The sequence below is a fragment of the Colias philodice genome, chromosome 28, assembly GCF_061535455.1.
Source record: "Colias philodice isolate Cphi_HAF_F1 chromosome 28, ilColPhil1 Martin Lab GWU primary, whole genome shotgun sequence".
Taxonomy (NCBI): domain Eukaryota; kingdom Metazoa; phylum Arthropoda; class Insecta; order Lepidoptera; family Pieridae; genus Colias; species Colias philodice.
The window spans coordinates 5615721-5632339 of NC_143113.1; the positions used below are offsets into that span (position 1 = coordinate 5615721).

Below are 16619 nucleotides of genomic sequence, written 5' to 3' on the forward strand. Positions count from 1 at the left end.
ATTGTATATGTTAAAACTATGTATTAATGGTATCGAAACCGAAACATTTACTTTAATTTAGGTACTCTGTTACTCATTCTGTTACTGGTCGAACCCTGCAATGGCTTAACCGATTTTAATGCAACTTTCACTGGTAGATAGAGCAGGATATAAAATGACTTATATAACTCTCTCTCACGGAATTCCCACGAGGCGAGGTTAGGATTTTCGCGAATGAAACTGCGATATCTAAAAAAGATCTCACACGAATTTTATGAGATAAGAGACGATAAAATTTTTCTAGTCCATTCTAAAGTGTAAGTTCTGGAAGCTGTTGTTATTCACGAAAGCTCCATCTATTGCTTTATTAAAATACATACAAATCCGTTCAGCGGTTTAGTCCGAAATACATATAAAAATTAAAAATACATATAAATATAAAACTATAATTTCATGTCTTTGAAATTATGTATAGTTTAAGGAACCAAAAAACTTACCTATATAATACACTTAGTTTATTATATATTATTATATATTTTGACTGTCTGTAGTGGAATTTTCATTTTTCATTGATAAAATTTCAAAAATTTTTAAAGCTATGATAATTATATCTCCACACAAAAAAAAAGGCGTGTGTCACTCGGGGACTGCCGCGGTAAAGCTATTGCATGCTATGCCTTCAAGCCACACCTCCGTGCCCGTCGGAGTGGAGAGCGTGAGGTTTTTTCGTTACGGAATTTCTGGATTCGGTCCTCGCGCTCAAGTCCCGCGATAGAAGCTATGCAATAGCTTAAATAATCATAAAATTCTGTCAAGCCGTTTCGAAGGAGTTTGGTCATAAACACTGTGACACAAGAATATTTTAAAATACATAATAGATTTAAGTTGAAACTTATATTTTGAACTAAAACATTTATTTAACCTACACTTCTTTTAGCCCTTTTAAATCATCATAAATAGATTGATATTTACCATTTACCTTTAGACCCACAAACACACAAACAACATGCTTAAGGTCTCGTATTTATACGCTATATAAGTCTGGGAATTCAAAATGGCGGCCTAGCTTAACAACAATATAAGTAAAAGTTAAGCAAGGACGGAACAACTTAACAAGGTGAACGACCCACGAGTTATAAATACGAGCGAATACGGAGCGTTGTATATGTTTTATTTTTAATGCAACCTTTGGATGCAAGTATTATTAAAGATTTTTTAGTTATGGTTGTTTATTTGCGTTGAAATGTACAATTGTTACTAGGTTTTTAGCATTTTTGTAAATTGACTGACCGGTTGGCTTGGTTGGTAGTGGCCTTGCCTTCCAAGCCAGAGGTCGTGGCTTCGATTCCCACCCGGGGCAAATATTTGTGTGATGAACATAGATGTTTGCTCTGTGTCTGGGTGTTAATTATCTATGTACCTAAGTATTTATTTAAAAATTATATATGTATGTTTATCAGCCATCTGGTTCTCCATAACACAAGCGAAAGCTTAGTATGGGATCAGATCGTGCCGTATGTGAAAATTGTCCTGAAATATTTTAAATATTTTATTTTATTTTAAATATACATTTTCAAATGCAGCTTCCAACTCAAAGCCAAGATTCTAGACCTATAAATTAGTGTCAAAATGTGGAAACAATATAAACTAAATCGTGATAGGTTTGTGTTCAGCCTTGAGACGAAGGATTCACTTTAAATATCAACTTTTGAAAGGCAGATGCATCTATAATAATGTAATCTATATAATATATATTTATATAATATATATATAATATCTATATAATATATATTCATCAGTTTTATATATTATATAAAACTCAAAGGTGACTGATATAGTGATCTATCAACGCACAGCCCAAACCACTGGACGTATCAGGCTGAAATTTGACATGCAGGTAGATGTTAGGACGAAAGCATCCGCTAAGAAAGGATTTCCCTAAATTCTTGCGGGAACGGGGAAAAACGGAGATGCACGTACAAAGTCGTGGGCGGAAGCTAGTAAAATATACATCTGATGTTCTACACTTATAATGTATTCAATCTAAACATTAATTTTGAAATATTTTTTTAACAAAAACCAAATCTTTAATTTGTCAGTACTAAACCATTTAAATAGGACTATAGGCTTTCAAATAAATAAACAATTATCAAAATTGGTTCACTCAGTCGAAAGTTCTGAGGTAACAAATAAAAAAAGTGTGTGCCGAGCGCACGCGTCAGAAGTGAAACTTCTTTGGGAAAATTCAAAGATACCAGAATTGTTGCCTTACTCCATGACGTGACGGTATTGCCATGACGCGACCTTAAAATTTTACTCTCAACGCGCCTAAAGAAGTTTCACGCCAAAATAGTTTAAATAGTATGTTTTGTGGCTTGCAGATTTAATTGGTGGCTTTTACAATTATTATGTACATTTATCATAAAATTTGTATTTTAATTTCAAATGCTTAATGATATTCTAATACAAATAAGAATATTCATAAAGCAGATATTAATAATATTATTAATAAATATTAATATTCTTTTAATTTATGCCAGTTAATCTTATTTTTATTCTCATGATACTGTGACATTTTTGAAGATTTAAATATAAATTTTAGTGGATTATACGTACACCTGTATCTGTATGCAAGTTTTTTAATAATATCTACTTGCTTCTTAATATTTATTACTAGCTGTACCCCGCGGTTTCACTCGCGTGGATCCGCTCCTGTTGGTCTTAGCGTGATGATATATAGCCTATAGCCTTCCTCGATAAATGGGCTATCTAACACCGAAATAATTTTTCAAATCGGACCAGTAGTTTCTGAGATTAGCGCGTTCAAACAAACAAACTCTTCAGCTTTATAATATAAGTATAGATATAAACTACTCCTTTTATCAAGGTTTGACAATACAATAATTTCAGGATTTTAAACGTGTTTTTAGTTTTAACTATATCCATTAATATTATCTCGGGTCAACGTAAGCGAAGCCAGAAGAAGCGGTTAGTTAAATATATTTAGCCAGTAATAACATAAATAAAGAAAGACTATAATGAATTCACTTCACTTAATAGTAAAAAACAAAGTCGCTTTCTCTGTCCCTATGTCCATATGTATGCTTATATCTGTAAAACTACGCAATGGATTATGATGTGGTTTTTTTAATAGATAAAGGAAGGTTTTAATCTTTCATTTATTTAGTTTAAACAAAGCGGGCGAAGCCGCGGGCGGGTCGCTAGTAATCTATATCTTGAGAAATGTCTTGTGTGTAATAATAATCATCGAATCATATTAAATGAAATAAAATCAATTATTATCAAATCAAATCAAGTAACAATCAAACTGTTATTATACCAATTATTTGACATAATAAGAGCGTTTCTAACAGATAAATTATAGTTTCTCTTTTGTAATAGACTTAAATAATTTGGAAAATCCAAAAGTGCACGCCTCATAATTTTTTTTTAATAAATATTTATTAATTATTATTTTTGTTTATTTAATAACAATTAAACCACATCGAATCAGACCCTGAAAAATGAAAGGGTTCTATTCCTGAGCATACTCAAGCGTAAGAGAAAAAAAAAGACTCGATTAGTAAAGTATTTCGGTCGCTATCGTGTTAACAAGAAAAAGGATCCGCACATACAGACACACGGACGTCCAAGACAGAACTTTTTTAAACTGTTTTTTAACTAGTTTAAATAACAAAAATGACATCAAAAATATCATGAACGTTAAAAATAGTGTTTTTTCTTAATATGTGTGTGTATGTATTATCTTACAAGTGCAATGTATGATACATAAAGACATTTTAAGTTTGAAAAATCAGATGTTTTGCGCGAAGTGACAGTAGTACCCACCTCAACGCTTCGCTTATGAGGCGTGCAATATATATAATAATAAGGCAGGTGCCATAGTCTTCCATAGTCCTTAATTCCGGTCCATTAACATCCCATTCCATAGCCCAGTTTATTTTATTCCCTTATCTTGCAATAGTCCTACATCGGCCGCGGACTGCCTAGGGCTGTATCTCTATAGTGCAGTCATGGGCAGGCTGCGGCTGGTGTCCCACAACACATTAAAATTCTCGAAAGGGCCTCTGCGTGTTGGATCCGTGTCCCCACGTAAGCCTTCCAAAGATCCGGGTACCGTCCTTCTGGTGGTACCCGAGTATTATGGAACAGAGAAACATAATAATAATAATAAACACATTTATTGTCAGAATCACATCATGATTACAAATTGATTTACAAAGGAAAAACAAATAAAAGAAAAATAATAAGAATAAGAAGAAGCTTATTCCTAAGAAACAGTAGGTAATGTGGCAGTGAGTGACCTGACAAATGGAGCCAACTCAGTTTATGATGGCAAGGTGATTAATACCTTACCACCACTGATTTTCAGTGACCCCAAGTGACTATTGGAGTTTCAGTCTAGAATTACATGTAATGAAAATTTAACATGAGTATATTATGTGAAGGATATATTTCTATTAATATGATAGATATAATATATATATAATATCAGTATGTAATTATGTATATAATGTAAATAAATAAAATGAAATTATGTATACAATGTTAATAATAATTATAACGATAGATAGGCAGAGAATAAATGCGTATATAATATTATGTTATAAAATAGATATTTAATGTGTAATTCGATACAAATGCACTAAGTGTTAGAACAGGATTTTAAAATATGTTTCCGGTATTGAAAACGAAAATTATTAATATTTGTCAAACTGGTTAATGGTGGTGGGATGTTGTTCCAACACTTAGTGGCATTGTATCGAAAGCTACCCTTGAATGCAGCTGAGTGGTGCTTGGGTATGGATAGTTTACAGTTTGCAGACCTAGTTAGGTAGTTTAAGGCACTATATCTAGACTAGATTTCCGCCCGCGGCTTCGCCCGCGTTTTCAAAGGAAAACCCGCATAGTTCCTGATCCTGTGGGATTTCCGGGATAAAACCTTTTTTTTTTTTTTTTTTTTTATTAGTGGGAAAATCTTCTTAGATACCCCCGGCTCCCGGGGAAGGAGCCGTGGTTATGTCGGATTTCTACCGACTAAAACCCCACTCTGTTCCATCGCGCTGCTTTGGACGGGACTGCGGGAACGGTTACGACTCTACCGCGTGTCCCGCCCAGCAGATGCCCGTTTCCAGGCCCACCACTAGAACCCCCCTCGCTGGTGGCTGCTGGAACGAAGGCTTACGCCACCAACGCGCAGACAATGGATCTTTCCCCGCTCCATCATCCGCGTTTCCCCGAACCCCCGACCCCTTCACCGTCCGGCCGGATGGTGCACGCCAGAAGGTCCTCCGATGTGTGAAATACACGTCGGGGGACCCTCTGGCGCACTTTTATAGAGATTACCTCGCAGCCCCCACCTCACCAGAGGTGGCGGCCCTCGGTCCGGCCCCACGGACCGGATTACGAGTTGGCAGACGGCCGTTTTACAGCGGCCGCCGCCCCACACCTCTCTGCAGGAGTCTCCGCGCGTCATCACAATGACGCGTCGGGATCCCGCCCTCCGCTGCACGACGTGGCTTGCTAAACCAGCGAGCCCGCCGCGCCGCGACCTCTGGCCGCCATCCACCGCCGCATAAAAGCCGGCTCCTCTCTGGCCCACAAACAGGACCTCTGCCGTCGGGTCAGTCGAGGCTTTCCAACCCCAACTGCCGTTGAGCGCCACCTTTGCCTAGTGGACACAGGGTCCGCCAAGCCACGACCTCTGGCCGCCATCCCACGCCGCACACAGCGGCCGCTGGGTCACACCTAGCCCTGGCCGTCGGGCCGGTCAAATCTCCCCGACTCTAAACCAGCCGTTCAGCCCCTCGCTGGTCCAATTTCGCTTCACTCAGAGGGCCATAACTCTGAGCTACTGAGCCCCTCCGCCGCGACAAGGCCTGGACCGTTGGGGGGTTCCGGGATAAAACCTATCCTATATTGTGTTAATCCATGTCACCCTCTATATGTGTGCTTTTCATTGTAAGCGGTTCAATAGTATTTGCGTGAAAGAGATACAAACATACATACAATACACATACACATACATATACATTTATTCTATTCTCACAAACTTTCGCATTTATAATATTAGAAGGATAGGATAGGATTGAGAAAAGTAAGGAAAACAACATAGATTCATTATTTAATCATTAAACTAGGTGAGATATCTTAATATATATAAATCTCGTGTCACAATGTTTGTCCTCAATGGACTCCTAAACCACTTAACCGATTATAATAAAATTCGCACACCATGTGCAGTTCGATCCAACTTGAGAGATAGGATAGTTTAAATATGTAGGTACCACGGGCGAAGCCGGGGCGGACCGCTTGTAGCTATATACAGGGTGTCCCACTATTGGTATACTAAGCGCGAAGGTACTTGTAGTTTTGCATACACTGATCACGAAAAAAATACTTAAACAACAAAATTACGTCAAAAATTTTTTACTTAATTTTTCCTGAAAATCCATGTTTTCTTATCTAGCTTCGCGCAGCCGGCATATAGCGCTTCGCTAATAAGAGTATTTTGTCTATGAAAACATAATCTTAAACGATAGCTCACGTGCTGGTGGCAAAGTGGGCGGGTTGCTTGTTGTGGGTGTACACATAGAGTTTTAAGAATTCATCTATTTGAAAAAAAAATGCGTCTGTAATTTTATAAGTATTTTTTACGAACTCAGCGTATGCAAAACTATAACCTCCTTCGAGCTTAGTATACCAACAGTGGGACACCCTGTATAGAGAAAAGCTGCTTCAGGATAATGCATGTATACATTAAGATAAAAGCAAGGTCAACGTCCTTCGTCCTTTGTCCGCAAAACCGCGGTATGCGAATATATTTAAATACAAAAACATCCACTTGACTATTACATGGTATTTAACCTTCTGCCAACAATGCAACTTGCATGCAATTGATTGTGATTAGCTTTTGCACCTGACTTCGCAAATAGAATTTATTATATTATACTAGCTTTCTGCCCGCGGCTTCACCCGCTTTGTCTAAAACTTAATAAATATATATACTAAAACCTTCCTGGAGAACCACTCTATCTATTAAAAAAAACCACATCAAAATCCGTTGCGTAGTTTTAAAGATTTAAGCATACATAGGCACATAGGGACAGAGAAAGCGACTTTGTTTTATACTATGTAGTGACTAGCAGTCCGCCCCGGCTTCGCTCGTTGTACATGTTTACGTTTTCTCTTCATAAGAACCATCCTCGTACTTCAAAGAATATAATAAAAAATAATTATCGAAATCGGTTCAGCCGTTCTCGAGTTATGCGCTTACCAACACATTTTGCGATTAATTTTTATATATAAAGATAAAACTAGTTGTCCCAGCAAACGTTGTTCTGCCGTACTCTTATCACTTAGGGGAATGAAAAATAGATGTTGTCCGATTCTCAGACCTACCCGTTGTGCACACAAAATTTCATGAGAATTTGTCAAGCCGTTTCGGAGGGGTTGAACTTCAAACACCGAGATATTTTATCTAAAATGTACACAATAAATAAACAGTCAAACATAACTTATCTATTTTACCGCTACCATAATAATATTATTTTTAAAATGCTATTTTTCATACATGGGTGCAGTAATTATAATATGTAAGGAATTTTAACATAAAATTAATTATGAATAGAACGTGATGAATAAAACAATAAATTATAATAAATAAATAAATTTGTTTTTCTTTGTTCTCAGGTGAACACAACATGAAGCGATCACGGCACAGATGGCTGGGGTTAAGTTTATTTTGTAAGTATAAATACATAATAAAAAACATATTTCAAACAAATAGAAAATATTTTTTTTTCACCTGCAATGCAATGTAAAGGTGGATTTTCATCAAACGAACACAGAGCTAGACCTAGAAAAAGAGCATCATTTGTTGCTGGGTTGTCTGGCAGAAATCGCTTACAGCGATAAGACCGCCATCTGTACATGTTATTATGTTATTACTTGTAAGTTGTATAGTTAGTTTCTAATCCTGTATTTAGTGAGCAATAAAGAATTTTTCATTCATTCATCATTTCGTGATATTATAGTGTAAACGAAAACTCGTATTCAGTGTTGTTCAGTATTAGAACATTGCATAGAATCTTTTCGAACGCACTAAGAACAACGAAACGCTCTACAACTGTTTTAAAATAATTTGACACAGTTGAGCATTCGCTCGTCTGGTGTAAATCGACCTTAACATGTCGCCAAACTTTATAGTTCTACAACATGTCATTTTCCTTAAGATGTTTACCTTTACCTATAGGATCAGTGGTTATGTGGATAATATACCTACAGTTAAATCGATAAATCAGTTAAATTTACAAGCAAATATTAATATACCACAAAATGTTGTTAAAATTCATCTTGAATCCTCAAATTTTTGCTTACTTTGAATCTATACTAATATTATAAAGCTGAAGAGTTTGTTTGTTTGAACGCGCTAATCTCAGGAACTACTGGTCCGATTTGAAAAATTCTTTCGGTGTTGGATAGCCTATTCATCGAGGAAGGCTATAGGCTATATATCATCACGCTAAGACCAACAGGAGCGGAGCACTGCGGGTGAAACCGCGAGGCGCAGCTAGTTATCTATAAGCTTATTATGCCACTTCTCTTAGCTTAAAAAGTAATATTTCTTAAATGCAATTAAATCTCCAATCGCCTAATTCAGTGAAACCTCAATACAAATAAATCTTTAATTATTTCTTTGAATCGGTTGTTTTTATCACATCTAACCTTGGCCAATGCTAATGTTGGTTCTTTGACATTTTAAGTAAACCAACGAATAAGTAATCAACTTGAGTAGCTTATGTATAAAGTAACTTAATCATGACGAATGATTATTAGTTTTTCACAAAATGCATTAAAATCTGTTTAGCAGTTTAGACACAATTTTGTATTAGATTGACAGAATTTAACAATAAAACAGCTGTTATAGGTTCTATTTAATTTTGTAAAATTATGTAATAAAAATAAAACTAATTAATTTTGTTACTTTTAAAACAATAATTTTAAATGACCCGGAATTACATCGAAGTTTATATCCCACGTTATAATTTATTTGTGTATGACAATAAATAATAAAATATAGTCGTAAGTTCCTCAGTAGAATATAATATACCGAAACGCAATATTTCAGAACAATTTTTTCAATTTTCATTTCACACACGGCACGATCTGATCCTATACTAAGCTTTCGCTTGTGTTATGGAAACCAGATGGCTGATAAACATACATATATATATAATTTTGAATAAATACTTATATAGATAATTATCACCCAAACAAACAGAAGATCAAAACAAATCTATACTTAATGTTATAAAGCTGAAGAGTTTGTTTGTTTGAACGCGCTAATCTCAGGAACTACTGGTCTGATCTGAAAAATTCTTTCGATGTTAGATAGCCCATTCATCGAGGAAGGCTATAGGCTATATATCATCTCACTGAGACCAAAAGGAGCGGAGCCACGCGGGTGAAACCGCGGAGCACAGATAGTATATTATATTAGTTTGTGTATTTTTAATTTTTATTGAGTAAATGAATGTTTTGCAAATGCGTTTTATACATATTTACCTAATTTTATTTTAATTCGTTACTAAAGTTAAAATATATATTACAGGTATAGCAATAATCGCCCTGTCGAGTGTCCCCATCACATCAGCTGCCAGGGCCACCTCCCTATTCAAGACGACATCCACAACTGCAGCCCCTGAGGAGGAATCTCCAGCCCCTGATGATGAAGCACAAGTAAGGAATAAGTTGGCATATTAATAAAAAGTTTTTTTTTTAAGCTATTGCATAGCTTCTATCGCGGGCCTTGAGCGCGGGGACCGAATCGAGAAATTCCGTAACGAAAAAACCTCACGCTCCCCACTCCGACGGGCTCGGAGGTGTGGCTTGAAGGCATAGCATGCAATAGCTTAAAGCGCGTCACACACGGTGAAGATACTATAATATTTTATCTTAAGATACTGTTATATTTTATATTACAGTATCTTAACGCATCCGGTATCAGCGTTCGGACCATCATTTTTCTTTTTGTCATTGCGTACTAAGACTCCTGTAGAACCGCCATCCTGTTACAAATGACCCACAAAATTTCGCGTCATTGATAACAGGATGGCGGTTCTACAGGGGTCTTAGTACGCAATGACAAAAAGAAAAATGATGGTCCGAACGCTGATACCGGATGCGTTAAGATACTGTAATTATATAAAATATAACAGTATCTTAAGATAAAATATTATAGTATCTTTACCGTGTGTGACGCGCTTTACCGCGGCAGTCCCCGAGTGCCACACGTCTTTTTTATTATTATAAAACACAAAAAAAGCCACTAACCCGCATAAATCCTAAAAAAACGAATGTATAACAAACGTTAATGAATTCCGTGTAATTCCACAATTATTTAACATCCTCTAGTATAATTTCCTATCGGAAATGTTCAGCAATACGGGAAATCATTCGATGTATGCGAAAGGTGATCTACTTTTTCATTTCCTATAATACATCAACCTTGACCAGTTTGTGGAATTTTATTTATAAGGATTTTTGTATGTTTTATGCGTATTTATGTCCTCTTGTACATAAAAATATGTTTATTTATATATAAGAACCTTTTTGTAAATTGTGTTTTATAATAACATACAATACATCTTGAATACAATTTCTTAAATTACAATACAACGACCCAAACGCATAACTCGAGAACGGCTGAACCGATTTCGATAATTCTTTTTTTATTATATTCCTTGAAGTACGAGGATGGTTTTTATGTAGAGAAAACGTAAATATGTACCTACCACGGGCGAAGCCGGGGCGGACCGCTAGTTTTTAATATATTTGACTTTAATAAATGATTGAATAATGTGTACGGTATTCACTTTTTATTTTATTGTATTAATTTAAATGTTGTGTGCAGTTGTAACTGTATAATTTTAATGTTAATTAATTTAGTAAGTTGATGTAAATTGGCTAAAATTGACTGACCGGTTGGCTTGGTTGGTAGTGGCCCTGCCTTCCAAGCCTCGTGGGTTCGATTCCCACTCGGGGTAAATAATTGTGTGATAAATAAAAATAAAAAATAATAAGTAAATATTTCATAGATGTTTGATCTGTTTCTGGATGTTAATTATCTATATAAGTATTTATTTAAAATTATATACATATGTATGTTTATCAGCCATCTGATTTCCATAACACAAGCGAAAGCTTATTATGGGATCAGATCGTGCCGTGTATGAAAATTGACCTGAAATATTTATTATTTATTTATTAAATTTTTTTAGATTATATTCTGTAACTGGGCCTTCTATAAATAAATACCATTTTATCCCATCAGGTGGAACCCACAGCTGAAGCAGAGACCAACACCACAAGCAAGCTATCTGGTAAACCCCAGATTGACTATATCTATGACCCTAACTTGCCTCGAGAACTAAATGGGTATAATTTATCAGAATACCCATTCTATGAAGCTGTTCCACCCCCGGAGACTATGGACTTCAAGTGTGATGGTCTACATGATGGATTTTATGCGTCGATTCCTCATAAGTGTCAGGTAAATATTATTAAAGTAAATTAGTGTTCAGAAAAAAATATGTTATAAGTAGGCTCTTATAAAACTTCGAGGGGGTCGCGGAAGAATTCCAACAAATACCCGCGGCTCCATCACTAAAGCGGCTCGATGGAACACAGTGGGGTTTTAGTCGGTAAGAATCCGACATAACCCACGGCTCCTTCCCCGGGGGCCGTGGGTATCTTTGGAAGATTTCCCCACTATAAAAAAAAAAAAAAAGGCTCTTATAAAACTAAGAATAGGATAATACTTACTTACTTACTCCTGTGGGATGTGGCGCAATAGAAAAATAGGGATAATGAAAATATGGCTTTTATTCTCTCAGGAAAAGTTCTTAAAAATTGGTAGGAACTAGGAAGCATGTTTAAAATGTAGTTTTGAACGATATTTAACGTTAGTTTATTTTACATATTTAGTTTTTAACCATAGTTCGCTTTTCTTTTTATCAAAGAGATTATGTCAGTCTGATCTCGACTACCAAGTTAGTCTTTAAACATAATATAACTTGAAATATAAAAGGGTAAATACAATATACATAAATAGGAGAAGCCAAGTAGCTCCACGATAAGTAAATTAATTTGAACTAACTTATTTATTGAAAGCTAAAACTTATAAATTAAGCACATAATAACACACTAGCAGTGCTCCGCGGTTTTACCCGCATTTCTCCGCTCCTATTGGCCTTAGCGTGATAATATATATTCTATAGCCTTCCTCGATAAATGGGCTATCTAACACTGAAAGAAATTTTCAAATCGGACCAGTAGTACCTGAGATCAGCGCGTTCAAACAAACAAACTCTTCAGCTTTATAATATTAGTATAGATTGTATGTATATTAAGGTGATGAATTAATTTTTCTAACATTTACGGCCCTTTTTAAACCTTCGTAATTTTTATATTATTAAAGTTGTCGTGATGAAAATTCTTGACAAGAAAGTTCAATAGTAACACAATACGTCTACCGTTTTAGAAACATGATTCCATGATATTTTCTCGATAGAAAAAAAATACAAAGTTCTCATTGTTATTTTTTTTTAATCTCTGGCATCTTCAAAATAACAAACGTAAAGTTACGACTTTTTGGATATTAACTATAAAATATACAACCTATACGTCTACCGTGTTAGAATTTTGAAATATGCGATGGTTTTGAAATAAACAAGAAATACTTGAAATTAGCGCCTGACCAGCCAATATAGCGAGAGCCGCCCTGTACCTTCCTACCCCGATCGCTGCACGAGTCATTCCCGCTACGGCCGTCACACGGGGAACTTGTGTCGCTTGCGCAATCGTAAAAAAGGGTGACAACACGATAAGACAAAATGAGACAAATGGGGACAATAAAGAAAATAAGAAGAAGAAACATAAAGGTTGGAGGAAAAAGAATGCTTACAATTGGAACAAATTAAGAAGTAAGTTGGTTTTATTTTAAATTTGATGATAATTGTATTATAGACGATGTTTGATATGTACCCCTGTTTTAAGTACATAACGAATGTGTAAGATTTTTTCATTTATAGCATAAATAATCTTTTCAGAAATCCGGAATCCAGAAAGAAAATAAACCCACTGATTGTTCACAATGTGAACCCACTCCTTCGTAAGTACCTTTATTCAGTCAAAAATGTATGTTATCAACGCTCTACTGGTTTTATCGCATGATTCCATTTTTAGCAAAAAGCAACAAAGTGCAAAGAAATAAAAAATCATGGTGAACTTAGTGGAAGTATGGTGGACGTAATATGGAATTATGGAACAGGAGCTCGTTGGAGTAGTATTATATTTTAAAAAAATACGAAAAAATTTCAAGAATTTCTTAGTAGGTGGTAGATAAGTATGTTGTATAAAGAATTTGATGTTGATATTTATTTCATTTATACTTACTACACCTGTGCGGGAAATTGCTTAGTACTAAAACCGGTTTATATTCATATTTACATAGTAATGTGAGTTTTCATTTCGAAAAATTTTGTGTAAGTATATTAAATTGAGTTCCTGGGTGATCTGGAAACACAATTGGGCCCGGAAGATGGCGCTGCAGTCACTCCTCCTAATCACATGAACCGATTTGGATGAATATTTGTGTGCACATTTCATTGTTGTGGGATGATTGGTTGATTCGTTTTCACATTAGCTAATATTATGTATTTTTGTTGTTAGAAAGTAAACTTAATTTAATGTTTATAATACATTATTATTGGTATAAATAAGCCAGTGTTCGTCTCACATTGCTGTACCTGCCTACCTATCCTACCAGGGCCTAACTTTGTTCTGGCTATTTTATTTTGATTATTTGTAATGAATAATTACAATTATAATAGAGTGCAAAAAATAAATACATGCGTCAATATATTTTGTGTTTTTTTTAAACAATTTTTTTATTTAAAAAAATATCATTCCGACCGCGGCTTTGCCCGCGTGGAATTAGGTTATATCGTGAATCCTGTTTTATCCCACAGAAGTGTTCAGTTCGGATAAAAAGTATCCTATGTGTAAATCCAGGCAATTAGCTATATTTTATCAAAATTGGTAATGTAGTCTTGACGTGATTAAGTAACAACTAACGAAAAAATATACAAATTAACATCCAAAGTTTCGCATCAGTTTTACTGTATTAGCGATATCTTCCACTCTTGACTTTGACTGAGAAGAATTAGGGTTTATAACTTCTTTCAGAAATAGTACCTTTCATTTCTGGGCATGATGTAATATCTACGTCAGCATCAAATTCTATCTAAATCAATTCAGTAGTCCGCGTAATTAGGTACCATTTCATTTTTTCAGAGTAACAATATTTTTTGTTATTTTAAAGATTATTTATAACCTGTATTATTTTGTAATAAAGTAAACATTACGAAATAATAATAATTAATAATTATTAATAATGTCTAAGTAGTTGTTAAAAAGAAGATAATTTTGTGTTTATAAGCAAGAAAATAAAACCAATAAATCAACAATTAAATATATGTATAACAATATTATAACTGTATGACGACTCCATACATGTTTGTCCCGAGTCGGCCAGCGGCAGCGCGGCGAGTATGCAAGAATGACTTCGCGCACACCCGCGTTCGCGATAGCGAGCTATTAGACTCCGCCCGCCAAGCAGTGGATTTTTTTTTGTGTATCGTCTTAAAACAACAATAATAGATTATGGTTTGTTACTTTAATAAATCTCAACAAACATATATTTATTTTCTATTTTGTCCCTTCCAGGTCTACCATCACTGTTTATTCGGTACTAGATACGACTTCCTCTGCGCGAACTACACAGCATTCGACCAGAAAACATTCATTTGTCAATTCGTGTCTGAAGTTGACTGCAAAAACTCAGCGAATTATTTTAGCAGGTACCTATTTCTTAATTATTTAATAGATTTTTATTGATATGATTGAAATAATTTATAATAATAATTCATTCATTTATTCAAGTAACCAGGACTCATTTTGTTAGTAACAATTAATAACTTAAAAATTATGTTAGTAAAAATAATACAATTTATTATGACTGCTAGAAATGCACACCACCGCTACAACGCTTGATGCTATCAAAGAAGCAAACAATTTGCAGCAGTGGTTTACATACCAGCAGTCGAGCCGACTCGCTATACAGCGCATGATTACATTGGGGCTGTCCCGCACACGGCGCACCAGGGATGTGCATCTTTTTCGCATTGTAGCGTAAAAACAGTCTATACGAGCTACTGCAAACATCCCTGATGCGCTGCAATAATGAGCTTCGAATGTATACAGGGTTGAAATTTTCGATGAGAGGGAAGTACTTGAAGTACCTACTAGAAATACTTGAGACAGCAAATTTTGCTTAAAGGAAACATCCCTTTATTTTTAAAGAGAAATAGAACTGCATTCAAAGATTTTCGAAGTTTTATTTTCTTCAACCGGGAATCGAACTAGCTAAAAAATGAAAAAAATATGTTTTTTTTCATTTTTGAAATTAAATTATAATAAATATAATATTAATTTATAATAATTATAATATTATTATATTAAATTAAATTAAATTTATTTAAATTAATTAATTTTTAACTTCTCGTAAAATCTCTTAAAAAAATATCATGGAATCGAATATTTTTATTTTAATATTTTTTATTAAATATTTTTATAATAATAAATAACACAAAGTAAATTACAAATTTTAACACCATTTAACAAATAACTCATAAAATAATATTATTTATTCCAGAAACGAAGCGCTCTACAAACAAGACAGTACCACTACCCCCGCGCCCCCCTCCACCACGACCACAACTACCACGACTACCCCCCGCCCGCCCAGACCGGGTCGCAGGCGCCCCTACCATAGATATGAGTATTACGACGATGATGAATATTATTATCCACGGGATCGAGATGAATATGATTATGAAGAAAGGTGAATATGAGAAATTTCGGTTTTGCTTCGCCCGCGTATTCAAAGAAAAACCCGCATAGTTCCCGTTCCCGTGGGATTTCTGGGATAAAACCTATCCTATGTGTTAATGCAAGTTACCCTCTATATGTGTGCTCAATTTCATTGTAATCGGTTCAGTAGTATTTGCGTTAAGATAACAAACATACATGCATATGGATATATTATGTCTCACTTTTCGGATTCATAATATTAGTAGGATAACTGTCTTTAGTATTATTAATTTGTGTCTCGGTGTTTGTGTATCTTCTTCGTTTTCTCTTTAGTCGATCTATAGGATATTTTATAGTACATGCAGGGTACAAAATATATTTAATGGTAATAATATACAATACTTGACTTTCTTTTATAATAAAATACGTTAAATTATCGGATGCTATGTTAAAATTTTATTATTAGTGATGAATCGTAATGAAGTAAACCATATATTATATAGTTCAGGTACTTATTATTATCTATGCAATCCATTTTAACCTGTTTAATTATGGTTTTTCAGAGGAGGTAGACGCCAAAGACCCAGACCTGCCAGACCTGGTAAAAGAAGACCACAGGATGATTATGATGACAGGTAAGGAAACATTAATTTATAGTAAGTAGTATATGCTGTGTGGTTACT

General features: G+C 34.9%; 2 protein-coding genes across 8 annotated transcripts in view; both read left to right on the forward strand.

Moving 5' to 3' along the window:
- Positions 1-16619, forward strand: part of LOC149476386 (uncharacterized) — a 244529-nt gene that overhangs the window by 202945 nt on the left and 24965 nt on the right. The gene's annotated exons all lie outside the window — the stretch shown is intronic.
- The window catches only part of LOC149476395 (uncharacterized), a 61724-nt gene that overhangs the window by 41707 nt on the left and 3398 nt on the right, over positions 1-16619 (forward strand). For all 7 annotated transcript variants that reach the window (XM_089712145.1, XM_089712149.1, XM_089712151.1 and 4 more), the window contains exons 3-8: positions 7693-7746; positions 9614-9741; positions 11336-11554; positions 14791-14924; positions 15779-15967; positions 16500-16571. In XM_089712145.1, the coding sequence (XP_089568271.1) occupies positions 7704-7746; positions 9614-9741; positions 11336-11554; positions 14791-14924; positions 15779-15967; positions 16500-16571 (785 nt within the window). In that variant the 5' untranslated portion in view covers positions 7693-7703. The remainder of the gene's footprint in view (positions 1-7692; positions 7747-9613; positions 9742-11335; positions 11555-14790; positions 14925-15778; positions 15968-16499; positions 16572-16619) is intronic.